This window comes from Triticum urartu, chromosome 6 (genome assembly GCF_003073215.2).
Source record: "Triticum urartu cultivar G1812 chromosome 6, Tu2.1, whole genome shotgun sequence".
Classification (NCBI taxonomy): domain Eukaryota; kingdom Viridiplantae; phylum Streptophyta; class Magnoliopsida; order Poales; family Poaceae; genus Triticum; species Triticum urartu.
Genome location: NC_053027.1, coordinates 549,320,057 through 549,336,679, shown reverse-complemented (window position 1 = coordinate 549,336,679; position 16,623 = coordinate 549,320,057). Strand labels below are relative to the sequence as shown.

Sequence of the window (16,623 nt, the reverse complement as noted above, 5' to 3'; positions counted from 1 at the left end):
TAGATCATCTTTATTTCTTATTGTACCATTCTCATTTCCAACCTAGTTTTTGTAGCACTGCAATATACATGAACACATAGAATAAGGAAGCGGCGACCTAGGAGGGGTGCGGTGGCAAGGAGATGTCCGGTTCGGAATAGGGCATGGGGGGGGGGGGGGGGGGGAAAAACTCAATAGTTTAATGATTGCCCAGTTTTTTGGCATGTGTTGTTTCAAAGGTTCGTGCTTTGAATAATACTTGTCTCAGACAAACTTGCAGCCATATCTGAATTTGTATGCCAAACAAAGAACTGTACAAACCCGTTTTAAGTTGTTGGTTTGTTAAAACTGGTTTTGCTAAAAATCATCTTAAATCTCATTTTGAAAACCTATCTGAAATACTACCAGCTAGGGAAAATATCAGGTGATACAGAAGCTAAAATGCTCCCATGCTACGATGCGATCTCGGCCGTTGGATCTCACATCCAACGTTCAACATCTGAGGGATGTGGACCAGGGCGCAATTATGGTCTTCCTGAATGGCTCTTTTGAAAATATTCTGGGGCTCTTGGGCTGACCATTGGATGTGAGATCCAATGGCCGAGATCACATCGTAGCATGGGAGCATTTTAGCCCCTGCATCACCTGATATGGAAATGGGAGCCAAAATATATCTTAGTAACATGGTTTCTTTAGCACCGGCTACAAATATGTGCGTAGCTATCGACTATGTGTGTGCAAACCATACCAAACAACCATCCGACTCACTATGACAAATTAATTAGCACGGGTAACAATCTTTGAATTGACAAATTGAAGTCTTGTAGTTTTTCCGGTGGTCCCTGAAAAGGAGTTGAAGAACATATATATTAAGGGCTTCTTTGATTCAAAGGATTTTCAAAGGAATATTGGAGAATTCTAATCCTTAGAAAAATTTTCAACGTGGGTTGTTTGATTCGTAAGATTGTAAACCATAGAATTTTTTTCATATGATTCACTTGCACTAGATTTCATAGAAAATTTTCCATCCATTCAAACCTCTTTGAAAGAATTCTACGTTTTTCCTATGCACAATCAAACACGCGTACAATCCTGTAGGATTCAAGACGACATGCCACTCTAATCTCACATTTTTCCTATTCCAGCATTTTGGAAATCTTACGAATCAAAGAGGCCCTCACCGAGAAGCTCACTGGAAAAGAAGAAAAAGCATCTCAATCCCGTGTTAAAAGATGATTTTGCCAGAGCACCGACCAGTGTAGAAGCTGTGGACAATTCAAATCGGAAGATGCCATGAGGCTCACCATGAGCCACCCAACTCGACGGATCGACAAATCTCATATGGAAATATCGTAGGAATTAATAATTTTGTTTCAAGAACCAACTTGGCATACTAAATATCGCGGGGTTTAATTTGACCGTTTCATTTCTGAACTTGTAGAGATGCATTGGCCTGGTCTATTTAGCAGGTGAACTTCTTGTACGTTAACCGATGACCTGGTCTATTTTTGTTTCAAGCATCAATGTTGCATCATTGGTTCATTAACAATTGAAAATATATCTGCAAAGTTAACATGCGAGTACCCAGGTGCCTTGGGCAAGCAGGAGATTTTCTTTGCAGTCTAACAAGCTTATGTGCTCTGCAATGCCCCAGCATCAACATTTTCAATTGGCCAACACCGTCTCAGGAGGCAACCACTTCTTCTGAACCTGAACTGCCTGCGTCGTGGCTGTACTGTTTGTTTCTGAATCTTCGTCAGTTTTACCTCCTCCAAATACTGATTAATAAACCCACACGCAGAGAAGGGACTCTGAAATTCATTTTCATGAATGACCCGTAAATTCACCAAATCGCGAGTAAGTAAATCAGAGTGATTCGAAGTATCCGTTAGCTCAAACAGTGATTGATTTGCTTCTTGAATCTCAATTAACGCCATTCATGCATGCTGGAAAAACGCATTCTGTACAGTTACGGACGGGCTCATCAATCGAATTGGTTCTAAGAACTCCAATTCTTCTGGCAATTTCTTTCCTATGTACTGTAGTACTAGTACTCTACTATCTTGCTACGGCATGTCGACGCTGTTCGTTTAGTTTACTGGCTGTCGCCGGCCGTGGACACGGCGGAGAGCCGGCTGGGCCGGGGGCGGAACCCGCCCGCGCGCCTCCGGTGCTGCAGCGACTGCTGCGCCGCGGGGGACGGCGCGAGCGCCCTGCGTGCCCAGTGCCCGCTCCCCATGGGGACGAGCCACGCCAGAGCGCCGCCCGTGCTCTTCGAGGTGGACGGCGGCGAAGGCGGGGAGGCCGGCCTGCTGCTGTTGCTGCTGCCGGCGGGGGCCGCCTGCTTGCGCTCCTTGTGGAGGCTGCAGCGGAAGGAGCCCGGGTGGTTCGTCGGGGAGCACATGCAGGAGGATCGACGGCTCCTGGTGGAGGACGGGGACGAGACGCTGACGGACTTGCCTGGCGAGCGGGCGGGGAGGTTGACGCGGGTGGGCGAGGCGGAGCGGTAGCTGGGGATCGACGGGACCGGGCCGCTGGGCCGACTCGCGGTGGCCGTCGCCATGAGAGATTGGAGAGATTAGAGTGGATGGAATCCGGTGCGCGGAGGAGATGGCTGCAGGTTTTGGAGACTTGAGAGTAAACTGAGAAGGGGGCGGGTTGGGCGGGATTTATGTAGCCGGGAGGGGTATTCTGGTAAATTCATGGGTTGGGAACTGGGTTAAGGTCGGGTTAACTAACTAACCGGGGTTAATAACGGGCGTAAAGCAGTGGGCCCGGACGGCTAGCACACAGGAATGGGTTCAGAATATTTTAGGACTCGTGCCAACTTGTTTTGAATATTTTCATTTGAAATGCTGCGTGCTGTGCCCATCCGACGCTTGTTGCTGTCAGAAAACCGGCTCCGGCACGCTGAAAGGCCGGACCCAGAAAAAAAGGGAGTGATCCTTTGAACGCTCGGAGCGAGGCAGGTGACGGTCAGGTTGGCACGACTAGGACCTGCACGACGTGACGCGCCAGCAGCCGGACGGACCCCAGCCGCCGGCCGTGGGATCGCCCCTGCTTTGCTTGAAACGCGGCCGGCCTCTGAACGCTCGACACACCGGCATCGGCGGCATCAGTCGCCGTAATGGCAGTGTCCATCGGCGCCGAATCTGTTCACTCACGCCCGCCAATGTTTGTCCGTGGAGTCCGCGCGAAGGAAGGGATCGAGATAACTGTTGCTACTGCGTCTCGCTTCCTTTGATTCTGGTCGACCGGACGATCGATCGTGGCCGTCTCTTTCACTGCCGCTCCGGCTCCCTCTTCACGTCTTTTGATCTTGGTTGTTTCACTGTGAAAGTCCGTCCCTGGCAACATGCATGCCGGTGGATATTATCGTCGTCTACTCTTGTGCAGTACTGCATGCTCCTCTGTTTAACACACCGTGCCCACTGCCTCTGTGACTCTGTGGGCATAATCAGCAATCCAGTCACTGACGACGCAGTAAAGGACAGTTCTGGTGTTCCGTTTTTTCAACCCATATGCAGATCTAGTGCTAAAAAACAGCACTGTTCATGTCACGGCCGCGCACATGCGCACGGTCACCACATCCCGACGCCGCGCGAAACGGCTATTCAGGCCGCGGCACATGGTCGGCCGGCCTCGCGGCGTGCCACGGACACAGACTGGGAGGGTGCGTGGCGACGGCCGGCCGCGCGCACATGGCCGACCTCGCTGCGTGCCAAGGATTGGGAGGGTGCGTGGCGACGGCCGGCCGCGGCAGCTGGCGCACGCAGCGCTCTAGGGCGGGCGCTACTAGGGTTCATTTTGTTTACGTTTTCTGCCCACACCTTGTCGTTTAGATTAGCAACAGAGAGCATCTTCAACAGGCGTCGGTCGTGCGTAAAAAACACATATGCGACGCGCGCATCGCGCGCTACGCCTGCTACAGCAGCCGCGCTAAAATGCAGCGCGCAAAAAAAACAGCGCTCGCTCATTTTAGACTAAATGTAGGCATTGAAAACTAGATATATTGCATAGATTTTAAAACGATACAAAGGTATTTTACATCCGAAACATAGATTGTATAATAATTAAAAACGACAAACGATAAAAAACTCCGTCATCCTCGCCCAGTAGGCCTGCTCGTAGGCGACGTCCTCCGGGTGGCGGTGGCGCCACTCCGTCATGACCCGCTCGTCCTCCTGGGCGACGAGGAGGCGGCGCTGCCGCTCGTTGTGCTCCGCACGGTCTTATGCCGTGTTCAGACGCGGCGGCGGGGCACGGTCGAGCGCTTGTTGGAGCGTGTAGACATCCTGAAAGTTCATCTGGCCGCGCGGCCGGCCTAGGCGCCACGCCGCCGCGTCGTACGCGCAGCCGGCCTCGCGCGCCGTCCAGTACGTGCCGAGGCCGAGCCGGAGATTGCCGGAGCGTATCTCCGCGTAGTAGCCGCCGTTGGGGCGCAGGCGGACGCCACGGTAGCCGGACGCTCCTCGGCGGCGCGTGCCAGAGAGAGAGGAAGAGGAGAAGAGGAGGCTTGGAGAGGCACGTGGCGCGCGCCACACTTTATAGGCGCGCCGGAAGCGGTGCGCAAAAATGACGCGCGAGCTATAGCCTTTTCGCGCGCGCGCAAGCTATTCCCGCGCGCATGATTTTTCCGCCGCCGCTGAAGCGCGGCAAAACGCCCCGCGCGCGCTAAAGGCTGCGTTTAGCGCGCACGCGTCGTTTCGCGCAGCCGTTGAAGATGCTCTTAGCCCTGCCGAGCCGAGCTGTCGTTGCCTGGCTCCATGCGCTGCACCACTCACGGCGGTTGACACATACATACCCTGATCACATGGCCTGCTGATAGACAGTTCCAAAATGTAGATCCGTTTGTGCAAAACATGTGCATCAATCATGCGGAGCTTGGTGATGGATCTTCAAATCGTGCTGCGCTTATTGTTGAACATATTCTTCGCTTGATTGCGCGCAAATATATATGATTGTCTGCCCGGTTTTGGAAAAATGATAAAATAGTATAGAAGACCTCAAAAACAAAAGTTGATCGTGGGAGATACTAAAAGGGACGAGCCGAACCGGATGCTGCACTTAGAAGAATCTCGTTGATATGTTTTGAAAGAGGAAGATCTTACTAATCCATTTCGGCCAAAGCACGCGCTGCGTGTATCCAATTGGTCTAAGCCTGGACCGACCCAATCTCGATATAGCGTGATATCCTGAGATGCACGTATGCAATCGGTGGTAAATCATCCTAGCCCGCTGGCTCTGTTACAAGTGAAGCAACATAGGCACGTAGTAGACCCTGGCGTGCGCAGTCGAGCCACCGGCCAGTGCGGCCGTGGCACAGAACGGGAAGGTTCGACGGCGACGGCATTCGGTTGGCCGGTGGCATTGCCCCCGGTTCCGGCAAGAGCCAAACGGAGGACCACGTGCCGGACCGAACTGGCCGGTCGGCGAGGCAGTTATCCCGTCCTGGTCAGCTCCGACGCTACTAGCTCGATCTAGCTAGCTACACGCGCGCGCTGAAAGAGACGCCACGTGCATCGACTATCCACCATGCATGGCAGGCAACCAGTAGAAGCCATGCATGCACGTACCCTCCCCTTGCTCCATAACCTACAACTCCGATAGCAAATATTTTGTTGAGCAGAGACAGAAGCCGGCGCGATGTCCTCACAATTATTCACCCTTTCATATTTAATTTACGTTTCGTGCCTGCATTATTTTGTCTCTCTTTGTAGTGCGAGTAGTTTAGAAGGCGGTCCGGTTGTCAAAGCTGGCCGAGGCGATTTATTTACTGCTGTTCGTGCCGACCATGAGCTGCTGAAACCTGCATTCCATGCATGTTAATGACACGACAGCTATGTAAATCAGAAAAAATTACCACCAAACAACATATACTGAACCTGACACCAGCCACGTACACCCACATGTACGATTAATTAACAAGTTTTCTCGTCAGCAAAAGATCCAGAAATTTAATCGCGGCCGACGACGACATGGATCCACGACGTAACAGGGACACGGTGATGCGCAGGGAAATTAAGCGTTTGTCGCGGTTCCTGTCGTCAGGATCACGCTTGGTGTAGATCAACTCAGCGAGTCGGCGAGGGATCCGGTTTGCCTGCTCCCTCCTCATGCTTCCATCCGTGCTCCCACTTCATTCTATGGTTGTCTTTTTTTCTTTTTTCTTTCTAATCTAAACATCTTCTCCCTGATTTTAAAGGGGTGAGGCCGGACCTTATTTTCTTCCAATCAAATCAAGCCACATACGCGGGAGTACGGATGGGCACACGCCGGGGGAGCAGGCAAGTCTCGTCCGTTGGTGAGAGGCAGAATAGCGATACGTCGACATGTAAATTGAGATAAAATTTCCGCATGCATCCGCCGTTCCTGCAGATATCTGATTTCAGTTTCATCTAGAAAGTTTCCCGTAAAAAAAATCTTCTGGAAAGACCAGGTATACAAAACTTGCATATCCTCCCGATATTAACCAACTACACATGGTAATCTCCGTGATCAGCCACAACAATTAATTAGCTTCCCGAGGAGCTAGCAAAACTTTTAGGAGAAACATAATGAATTTATGAGGAGAAAAGATTCACTGTCATCAAGCGAGCAATGCATACCCCCTATGTATACCTATGTCCAACCCGATCTGAAATCTTGCACATTTTTTTCATGAAACATTTACCCTAGTGCTTCTTCTGAAACAGTTTTCCTTGATCGAGATGCACAAAGTCAGAAGTTCGGACCGTAATTCACACGGTTGACATCGCCCCGCCTACAGGCTATTAGCAATTCCAGATCATCACTCATCATGTCTTGCTAAATAAACTGTCCGGTCCCCCAAGTCCAACACCCTGCGCCCGAGGGAAACTGAATTTATGTTGCACACTCTGAACTTAGAACTAGTGCAAAGAACCGGCGTTGCAGGTCAAAAAGAACACGACGGGGACATGCCAGTGCACACCACTGCTAAGTCAATTCCCAGCCCCCGATCTCCCAGCAAAATCTTATCAGAGCATCTGCAGAAACTTCTACCGCGGATTGCCTAGTTGAAGCGGCACTGAACTTCTCCTGGTTCCTTGTCAGGCAGATCACAGAATAACTCCAGCCCGAGTGACTGTGCAATGACTCGATCGTGCCCTCGCGCTTGGGCAATCATGTCGTGTCAGTGGCAAGAGAGACCGACCTTCCTTCGAATCCTTCGAGAGCGTCGATCAAGTCCATTTGTGCGTCCGCGCGTGCGACCGAATTCGGCCTCCGGCAGTGCATGTCGCGATCGAGTTATTCCGACGGGTCATGCGTTCTGTTGACCTTCTCGGCCGTCTTCGACGCCGACGCTCCAGAGCTTCTACTTTGGATCTGCGAATGCCCGCCTGATTTTTTAACGAGTTTGTTGGGGGTAGTAGCAGTGCCGTACCAACTGGATCGTCAGATATTCAACGAGTTCGTTATATGTATTCCACTCTCAGCAACTCCACTTGGGTTTGGTTTGTCGGCTGTTCGACGCATATGCCGGCTGTTCATACAAAAGCAGCCAGTTTTGAGCAGAAAATAGCTAATGATTAATTCGTGTTTTTGGGGCTGTTTGGTTTTAGGACTAGCATTGCCACACTTTGCCACACATTTTTGCCAAACTTGACTAAGGTTAGTTCATCAAAATGGGAGCCACAAGTTGGCAAGCCTAAGGGAATCTTGCCACACTTTTTGTGTGTATGCCATGTGGGGTCCAAGTGTGGCTTGCCTAAGATGTGGCTTGAACCAAACACTCACCTAAGTTGGTCAAACTTGCCTAACCTTAGGTGTGGCAATCTTTGGCAAAGTTAGTCACAAACCAAACACTCATCTAAGTTGGTCAAACTTGCCTAACCTGAGTTTTTGTCAGTATTCCGTTCGTTCGTCTAAAAAGGCACTGATATTTTTCGTCGGTATAGAAAAAGAAGCACCGCACGCACTGCACTTGAAAGAGAGACAAGAGCCAACTAACGTACTACATGGCGCCAATCCAAAAGGTGACAACTGACAAGAAGCTGGCCAGCTGTGCGCGCCCACCGGTCTTCCAACATCTTCATCTTCTTCCGCAAGTTGAAGAGTTGGAGCGCGGATTTCCAACTGCTACGTCGTCCGTCGCGCCAACAGTAAAATACACACACAGAAAAACATTGGTTCAGCGGCAGCCTCAGTGCCTCACTTCCTTCATCGCTGGGATCATGAAATCCTACAGAAACCTCGTCGGAATCGGGGGATTGCTCTCGTGCTCCAAGTTGCTGGCCTGAACCGTCCGGCTGGGGCCACGGGTGCCGCCCGCGTGACGGAGGAAGCGCCGGCGAGACGCCACTGACCTCTTGCGGAGCTTATCCAAAACCAAAACAGGGGCGAGACGCATCCACACTCCAGAGACAGGAACAAAAGCAGAAAGTTGTTGCGGCAAATCATCCATGATCCGGAATGGATAGGCCTCCGGCCACGGGACAGATTAGATGCATGTATGTGTCTCCAATTTGTAACTCATGATTATCCATATCCAAAACCAGAGGGAGTTGTACACAGCGGAGCAGAGAGGACGAAGAGGCTCACTCTATGACTATGTAAATCTACGAGCTGGCTAATTGGCCAGGCGAGAACCGAGAATTTGGTCTAAAACTCGAATTCTTACGGGATTTTTTCCCCATCTACTTTATCTTGCTATATGGCATGTTGACGTTGGTCTACTGGTGGTTGTCCCCGGCGCGGTCGCCGGCCATGGACACAGCGGAGAGCCGGCTCGGCCGGGGACGGGACCTGCCCACGCGCCTCCGGTGCTGGAGCGACTGCTGCGCCGCGGGGGACGGCGCGAGCGCCCTGCGTGCCCAGTGCCCGCTCTCCATGGGGACAAGCCGCACCAGCGCGCTGCCCATCTGCTTCGAGCCGGCGCTGCCGATGGACGGCGGGGAGCCGGGCTTGCTGTTGCAAGATGGAGCCGCCTGCTTGCGCTCTTTGTGGAGGCTGCACCGGAAAGAGCCCGGGTGGTTTGTCGGGGAGCACATGCAGGACCGACGGCCCTTGCTGGCGGCGGCGCCGGCAGGGGCAGGGGAGGAGGACGAGACGCTGACGGACTTGCCCGGCGAGCGTGTGGCGCCACCGGCGGGCAGGTTGACGCGGGTGGGCGAGGCGGAGCGGTAGCTGGGAATCGACAGGACCGGCCCGCTGGGCCTACTCGCAGTTGCCGTCGCCATGAGAGAATAGATCGAGGAGTGCAAGCGTTGGAGTGGTGGTTTTGCTGCTGGTTTGGGGGAGTTCGAGTGAACTGAAAGACCGCGGGTTTGGCGCACTATATAGAGGTATATAGAAGTGGAGGGGTATTCTGGGGAGAGCAGGGGTTCGAGCATAAAGCAGTGGGCGTCTGAGCTGTGGGCCAGACAGCAGCACACCGGACTTGTCCTGGGTTCAAGGCAGGTAGGTCCACCCCCCAATATTATAGGACTCATGCCAACTCTTTTTTTGAATATCTTTTACTCAAAAAAGGAATCTTTTGAATATCTTTTGTCAAAATCTGGTCAATTTATTAAGTAGCATCGTGCTATTATGCAGGTATTGCAAAAAATTACTCCGTCCGAACTAAACCATTGACAACTACTGCTAATTTAGTGAAGATTTCTCATGACCAAAGATTTCCTCACCAACGAATTGGAACATACTGTTATTTCTGTTGAAACGCACGATTCATAATTTGTTGTCTAGAAAAACCGTCGTATAGAAGCATAAGCATTGGTCCTGTTTGGATCACGGGGTTAGAGCTAGTTTTGGTTAGTTGGAGGCTCAAATAACCCAAAAGTATCTAAACAGAGAGGGTTAGAGTGTGTTAGTTTCATCTAACCCAACTATCCCAATGAAGAGGTGCTTATTTGAATTAGAGTGGGTTAGAAAATAACTCTAACTCTAACTAACTGTGTTAGAGTATCCAAACATGACCATTGATGTAACTCTAGCAGCGTGGCTCCTAAAACTGTGTGTAGCCCAGGTGCCGCCCATCTGTGGCAGTAAACCGTTTCCGGCACACTGAAAAGACGGTGCCAGGAAAAAGGAACCAATATGTCCGAACGTTCAGACCCTGGCCGGTGATTGTCTGGTTGGCACGACTAGGACCTCGTCGACGTGACGCGGCAGCCGCCGGCCGTGGGATCGCCTCAGCTCCGCTTGAAATGCGGCGGACCTCTGAATGTTCGACACAGTGGCATGGGCGGCATATCGGTCACCTTAATGGCATTGTCCATCAGCACCAAACCTATTTACTGGCGCCCATGTACGTTGGTTCATGGAGTCTCTGCGCGAAGGAAGGGATCATGGAGCCCGCCGGCGATGTGTACGTGAAGGATCGCATGCACGATCGCTGTTACTAGTAGTACTGCTCTGCGTCTGGCTTCAGTGGGCATGATCAGCACTCCAGCCACTCACAAACACATGAAGGACAGATTCGCTATGGAAAACACCGCACGCGCGACGCGGCACGCGACGGCTATGGTGGGAGGGGTCAGGGGTGACGACGATGGCTGCCGGCGGGGCAGCTGGCAGCGCACCGGGGGCTACTCCTACTAGGGTTCCTTTTTGTTTTTGTTTCTGGCAACACCTTGTCGATCGTTTTGGATTTGCAACAGCTTTAACCGTCCAAGCCTGTCCGGTCACTGATCGGCCAAAAAAAAAGAATTAATCGGAGTTCTCAAACCGTGGACAAACGCATGGGCTAACAGTCATCCCTCATATCCAGCCTAAATATACGGTGGGTATGAGACGGCCCAGGCGCGTTCATCACTTCCGCTTGGTGTTTGTCCACGGTCACTTTCATTGGCGCCGCGGATGCAGACTCCAGAGTCGATGGCACACGCCGCCCGCCGCGAGAGGTAGAGGGCAAAGGGAGATGAGGGGCGCGTCCAACACGACTGTGCAGTTTGCCCGTCGCCACCGCGTGATGTCGGTGCCCGACAAGGAGGACCGACTCCTTCAGTGGGTGTACCGTCGGTCACTTACCACGGCGGAGATGGACACCCAGCGGCTTCGGAGGATCAACGCCACCTAGCGTGAGGCGGCGGAGGTGGCGAGGGTGGCCAAGCTCAAGCGCAAGCAGGATCACATCGTCCGGTGCTTGCAAGGCTACATCATCATCTTCGATTCCTCCTCCAATGATGGGTCCAACTCCGACGTAAACCCACCTCCTGCAGCGGACGGCTACCTCAGCGCCGGCGACCCGAAGGGCAAAGGGCCGGCGAGGAAACGGTGAAGCTCGTCCCTTCCTCCTTTTATATAATCTAGCTCTAGTATCTACTCCCTCCGTTTCTAAATATTTGTCTTTCTACACATTTCAAATGACTACTACATACGGATGTATGTAGACATATTTTAGAGTGTAGATTCATCATTTTGCTCCGTATGTAGTCATTTGTTAAAATGCCTAGAAAGACAAGTATTTAGGAACGGAGGGAGTAGTTAGAATGGAATGTGCTGATCGTTGAACTGTGTAAATTATGTGAATTATTTCTATTTGGTATCGCCGGTCGATTTTGGTTGTTTGGTGATCAACACACTACATTGCATGATTCTGTATGAATATAGGGTGCCGAATATGAGATACGCAGCCGTGGACCCTTATCTCTCTGCGGAGCAGTTTGGACGTCCAAATTCCAGCACTCACGAGACAAACTAGGGGGCGATATGCGGGAGTCCAGACATCGTGCAAGCCAACAAAAACACACCATGTGCCCTCCTCTCTCTCTCTCTCCGCAGAGCTCGGCAACGCTCCTGCCGCCGCGCAATCTTCCATGCATGTAGACACTAGAACACTGTAGTTGATCTTCTCGCGAACTCGTCAAGACCGTCGCTGCCCCACGTACAAAGTACGCGCACTGCAGGCATTGGCCGAGCCCGCCGCCATGATGTTGGCAACGGGACGACGCCCAGTACTTGTGGAGCTCCATAGTCCAGGCCTCGTCGGCTCGCCTCCCTCGCCATTGGACCCATGGCCCCAACGAGCACATGATGTGGCGTGCAGCCTTGGCCACCTGTACTTCGCGGAGAGGCCAGAGAGTGAACATCGATTAGGGTCCAACAGTTATATACAATGTCTGATCTTGCTTGCTTCACTTGTGATTGAGCCGGCCGGAATAGGCCTGATTTCCGATGGATTGTACACGCATCTCACGAGATCACGCTACATCGAGATTTGGTCGGGCTAGGCTTAGCCTAATTTGACACGTGCGGCGCATGCTTTGGGCGAAAAAGTCTAACAAGATCCACCTCTTTCGGAACGTATCAACAAGATCGGCATCACCGAAATGCATTCCACCCATATTTGTTCCGATTCCCTTTCATTTCCGGTCGAATCGATCCCAAATTGCCAGATGGCCAAACCCATGCACTAATCTAGCCCGTCATTTTCAATATTTTGTTCCATTATCAGTCAAGGAATATATTTGGCACATGATACTGCACTGCCACTTCGTATCTGCATTATTTCTTCTCCAAAATCGGGCACAACCGTATATATGCACGGAATCAACCCATCGAAGAATGTGCAACTATAAGCACGAGCTCTATGATTACATGATTTCTACGAAAAAAATATTGCTGCGGTTAGGGCATCTTTAAGGAAGACCTCCAAATATCTCCCGTATATATGTCCATTTTTACATTCGGACAGTAGTACGGAAGCATGCAATCTGATGCTACCTGTAAACATCCGTTTCAATTTTTCTAGACATTTTTATCAAACATTCGATGTGCGTTTTGTGACACCTCCGTCCATAAATAAGTGTACATCTAGCTTTTGTTTTAAATCAAAGTTTAAATAAATTGACCAACTTTATCAAAAATAGTATTAACATATGTGACATCAAATTGATATATTGTCAAAGTACATTTCAAAACGAATCTAGTGATACTAATTTGGTGCCATAAATGCTTTTACTTTTTTTCTAGGAAGATGGTCAAAGTATTAAAACTTTGACTTAAGACAAAAAATTAGATGTACACTTATTCGCGGACGAAGGGAGTAGGTTTTTAATTCAGGGTGACGCCGACATGGATCGACACACAACGAAGCGGTGAGGCGCAAGGAAATTGGGCAAGTAGGCGGGACCGCGGGAGACAGAAAAATAAAAAAAAATATAGCGATAGGTCGATATGCAAACTTAGATAAAATTTCCAGATGAATCCATTAGCTTGGACTAGGACGTCTGTTTCTGCAGGCATCGGATTTCGGTTTATGTTTATGTAAATACTTCTAGAAAGACTGAGTATGAAAAACTTACTTTTTTGGCGAAAGGTGTACAAAACTTACATATCCTTTTTTCTCTGCGGGAGTAAAAACTTACATATTCTTGATCGTAAGCAACTACATAGTGTAATCTTCACTTATAACATACTCCCTATTCCCTACGATAGTGTCAAAAAACATCTTATATTAAGTTACGGAGGAAGTATTAGCCAGCTCGTGATCAGCCACACTAATCAATCCGAGCGCTGAATTTCTGACGGAAAACAAACTTGTAGAAGCAATGCGTAGCCTATGCTATACATATGCACTACCAATCTGATCTGAAACATTTTTTCCTGGATCCGGAAGCACAAAGTCAGAACTTGGGACCGCAACTCAATCTGTTGACATTGCCCTGCCTACAGGCTAGCCATTACTGCTTCAGGTCATCATCCCTAGGCTCTGTCTAATTGTTCTCTCTTCAAGTCCGAAACCTGCGTCAGAGGGAAGCAGACTTTGTGTTAACACTATATACATACTCTGAACCAGAAATAGTGCAGAACCGGTAGTATTTTACAGGTCAACGTGAACACGACGTGCACACCATACAGAAGTCAATCTTCAACCCCCAAAATCTCCCGGCAAATCTTATCAGAGCATCTGCAAAAGCCATCAATAATTCACCAAGAATCGAACCTTCCCGCCCTGCCTTGTGCGATACAACTCGCCGACGGCGCGCACCATCCGTCGTTCATGGCTTCTAAGACTCCGGCGCACGTTTATGTATGGCGCCTCCGCCCGCTTTCGGTCGGCGCATTGCCTCCGGCGCAGGACGTTTACATGGACTTTACCGGTAATTCGTTGCACTTTTTCCACCGGTCGCGGTTGCGTCCTGCCTGGACCAACAAAGCTCTGATCCATTTCGAGACAGTGGAAAAACGTACACCGGTACGTAGCCATCGAGGTGGCACTGACTTCTCCAGGTTCTGTGCCAGGCAGTCGAGTGACTGCGCACTGACTAGATCGTGCCCTCGTGCACGGGTAAGCCATGTCGAGGGCTCGAGGCAATAGAGGCCGACCTTCCTTCAGGAGCGCTGAGTCCATTCGTGCGTCCGCGCGCGCGACCGGGTCCGGCCTCCGACGGTGCTCGCTGCTCGGCCCGGGGCACGTCGCGATCGAGTTATTCCGACGGGTCATGTATGCGTTGTGTTGACCTGCTCGGCCGCCGCCAACGCTGACGCTCCAGAGCTTCTTCTTCTTATGGTTAGCAAAGCAAGTGTCTGTCCAATATTTGACGAGCTTGTTGTGGAAGCAGCACGTACCAACTGGATCGTCAGATATTCAACGAGTTCGTTAAATCACTGCTAGTTATATTAAACTGCCTGCAGCTCCACTTGGTTTTCAACTGTCAGCTGTTCAACGCATCGATTTGTGTATGTGCGTGTACATACTCCTACATAAAAAGGCCTTGGTTGCTGAGTGCCTACTCATGCCAACTCCTGTATTGTGTATGCTCAGTATTTCTTTCTTTCTTTCTTTTTTCTGAAGAAAACAGGGAGGAGCTCCCCGGATGTGCATCTTGAGTACTCCCTTCGCTCATCTGAAAAGGTGCAATGATATTTTTCGTTCGATAAGAAAAGGGAAATTCCACGCGGTGTGCAGTGTACTATCTGACGTACATGGCGCCAACCCAACGCAACACATTTCCGGCCAAGAACCAAAAGTGATAGCAAGAGCCAGCTGTGTCCGTGTCTGTGTGCGCCCACCGATCTCCAATATCTTCTTGTTGCGCAAGTTCAAGAGTGGGAGGGGGAATCCCAACTGCCACGCCGTCCTTCGCGCCAACAGTAAAAATAGCACGACAGGATCGAGAGAGAAGAAATATCACGAGCGGGAAGAAGAAAACTCCTCAGTTCATCATCAGTAGCGCGCGTCATGAAATTTTGCCGGGATTTCTCCCGTGTTCAATCTCCATCCAAGTGGCTGGCCTGATCCGGCCGGCTGGGGGCACGCACGGGTGCCGCGTGACCGGAGTAAGCGGCGGCGAGACGCTACTGAGTACTGACCTCTTGCGGAGCTTATCCGAAACCAAAACAGAGGCGAGATGTACTCCAGAAACAGAGACAGAAGCAGAAAGTTGTTGGGCAAACAGATCATCCAAGGATGGATAAGCAAGCCTCTTGTCACGGGGCAGAGCAGATGCATGTACCATGTGTCTCCAATTTGCTACTCATGTACGTATATCCATATATTATCCAAAAAGACACTCCAGGCGTATACACAGCAGAGGGGAGAGGACGAGCTCATCGAATTGGATACTCTAAAACTCCAATTTTCTGCAGCAAACGGGAGACCCCGGCCTGTGAATTATTTGGGGAATTTCTTTCCTACAATGTTGCTATGGCACGGGGAATTTCCCTCCTATGCTCACTAATTTTCCTATGGCATGTCGACGCTGGTTTTTTATTGGTTGTCGCTGGCGCGGTCGCCGGCCACGGACACGGCAGAGAGCCGGCTCGGCCGTGGGCGGGACCCGCCCGCGCGCCTCCGCTGAAGCGACTGCTGCGCCGCGGGAGAAGGCGCGAGCGCTCTGCGTGCCCAGTGCCCGCTCTCCATGGGGACGAGCCGCACCAGCGCGCTGCCCGTGCACTTGGAGCCGGCGCTGCCGACGGACGGCGGGGAGCAGGGCTTGCTGCTACCAGACGGGGCCGCCTGCTTGCGCTCCTTGTGGAGGCCGCAGCGGAAGGAGCCCGGGTGGTTCGTCGGGGAACACATGCAGGACCGACGGCTCTTGCCGGCGGCAGGGGACGAGGAGGAAGAAGACGAGACGCTGACGGACTTGGCCGGAGAGCGGGCGGCGCCACCGGGGGAGAGCTTGACGCGGGTGGGCGAGGCGGAGCGGTAGCTGGGTATGGACAGGACCGGCCCGCTGGGCCGACTGGCAGCCGCCGTCGCCATGTGAGATCAGAGAGCGGGAGGCCGGAAGCAGAGCAGGGATGTTTGCTGTGGTTGCCTGGTGCTTTGGGAGAGTTGAGAGTAAACTGAAGAAGAGAACGGCCTAGCCGGAATTTATAGAGCCAGGAGGGGCATTCTGGTAACTTGAGCGAATGGGGGAAGAAGTGAAGCAGTGGGCGTCTGCACCGTGGGCCCTGACGGCAGCCCACCGGAATCGGTCTTGGATTCAGGACACGTAGGTCCCATCTCCCAATATTGTATGCATGCCAGCTTGCTTTGAATGGAATACCAATTTCAGCGTCAAAATTCTGGTCCATTTCTTGCATGGCAAACCAGCATCTCGCTATTGTTCATACAGTACGTGCTATAGTACTACTATTATATTAGTATAAAAAATATCTTAATTAGTCATGTCTCCGTGTGAACTGCGCTGATTCGTAAGCTTCTGCTGAGAAAAAGTGCCGAACTGCCGATGCAGC

The 16,623-nt window shown here is 51.3% G+C and overlaps 3 protein-coding genes across 3 annotated transcripts; all 3 read right to left on the bottom strand.

Annotated features, from left to right (window-relative positions):
- Positions 1–1,883: 1,883 nt before the first annotated feature.
- Positions 1,884–2,604, bottom strand: LOC125512850 (zinc finger CCCH domain-containing protein 18-like). Its single transcript, XM_048677923.1, has one exon. The coding sequence runs from the start codon at positions 2,540–2,542 to the stop codon at positions 2,075–2,077; it is 468 nt and encodes a 155-aa protein (XP_048533880.1). The 5' UTR covers positions 2,543–2,604; the 3' UTR covers positions 1,884–2,074.
- A 5,849-nt stretch (positions 2,605–8,453) lies between these two features.
- LOC125512849 lies at positions 8,454–9,243 on the bottom strand. The gene has a single exon (XM_048677922.1). The coding sequence runs from the start codon at positions 9,177–9,179 to the stop codon at positions 8,673–8,675; it is 507 nt and encodes a 168-aa protein (XP_048533879.1). The 5' UTR covers positions 9,180–9,243; the 3' UTR covers positions 8,454–8,672.
- A 6,159-nt stretch (positions 9,244–15,402) lies between these two features.
- Positions 15,403–16,244, bottom strand: LOC125515193. Its single transcript, XM_048680629.1, has one exon. It carries the CDS (start codon positions 16,145–16,147, stop codon positions 15,653–15,655), a length of 495 nt encoding a protein of 164 aa, XP_048536586.1. The 5' UTR covers positions 16,148–16,244; the 3' UTR covers positions 15,403–15,652.
- Between the last annotated feature and the right edge of the window lie 379 nt (positions 16,245–16,623).

Coding starts and splice junctions, on each gene's coding strand:
- LOC125515193 (XM_048680629.1), bottom strand. CDS start 16,147: ATGGCGACGGCGGCTGCCAGTCGGCCCAGCGGGCCGGTCCTGTCCATA.
- LOC125512849 (XM_048677922.1), bottom strand. CDS start 9,179: ATGGCGACGGCAACTGCGAGTAGGCCCAGCGGGCCGGTCCTGTCGATT.
- LOC125512850 (XM_048677923.1), bottom strand. CDS start 2,542: ATGGCGACGGCCACCGCGAGTCGGCCCAGCGGCCCGGTCCCGTCGATC.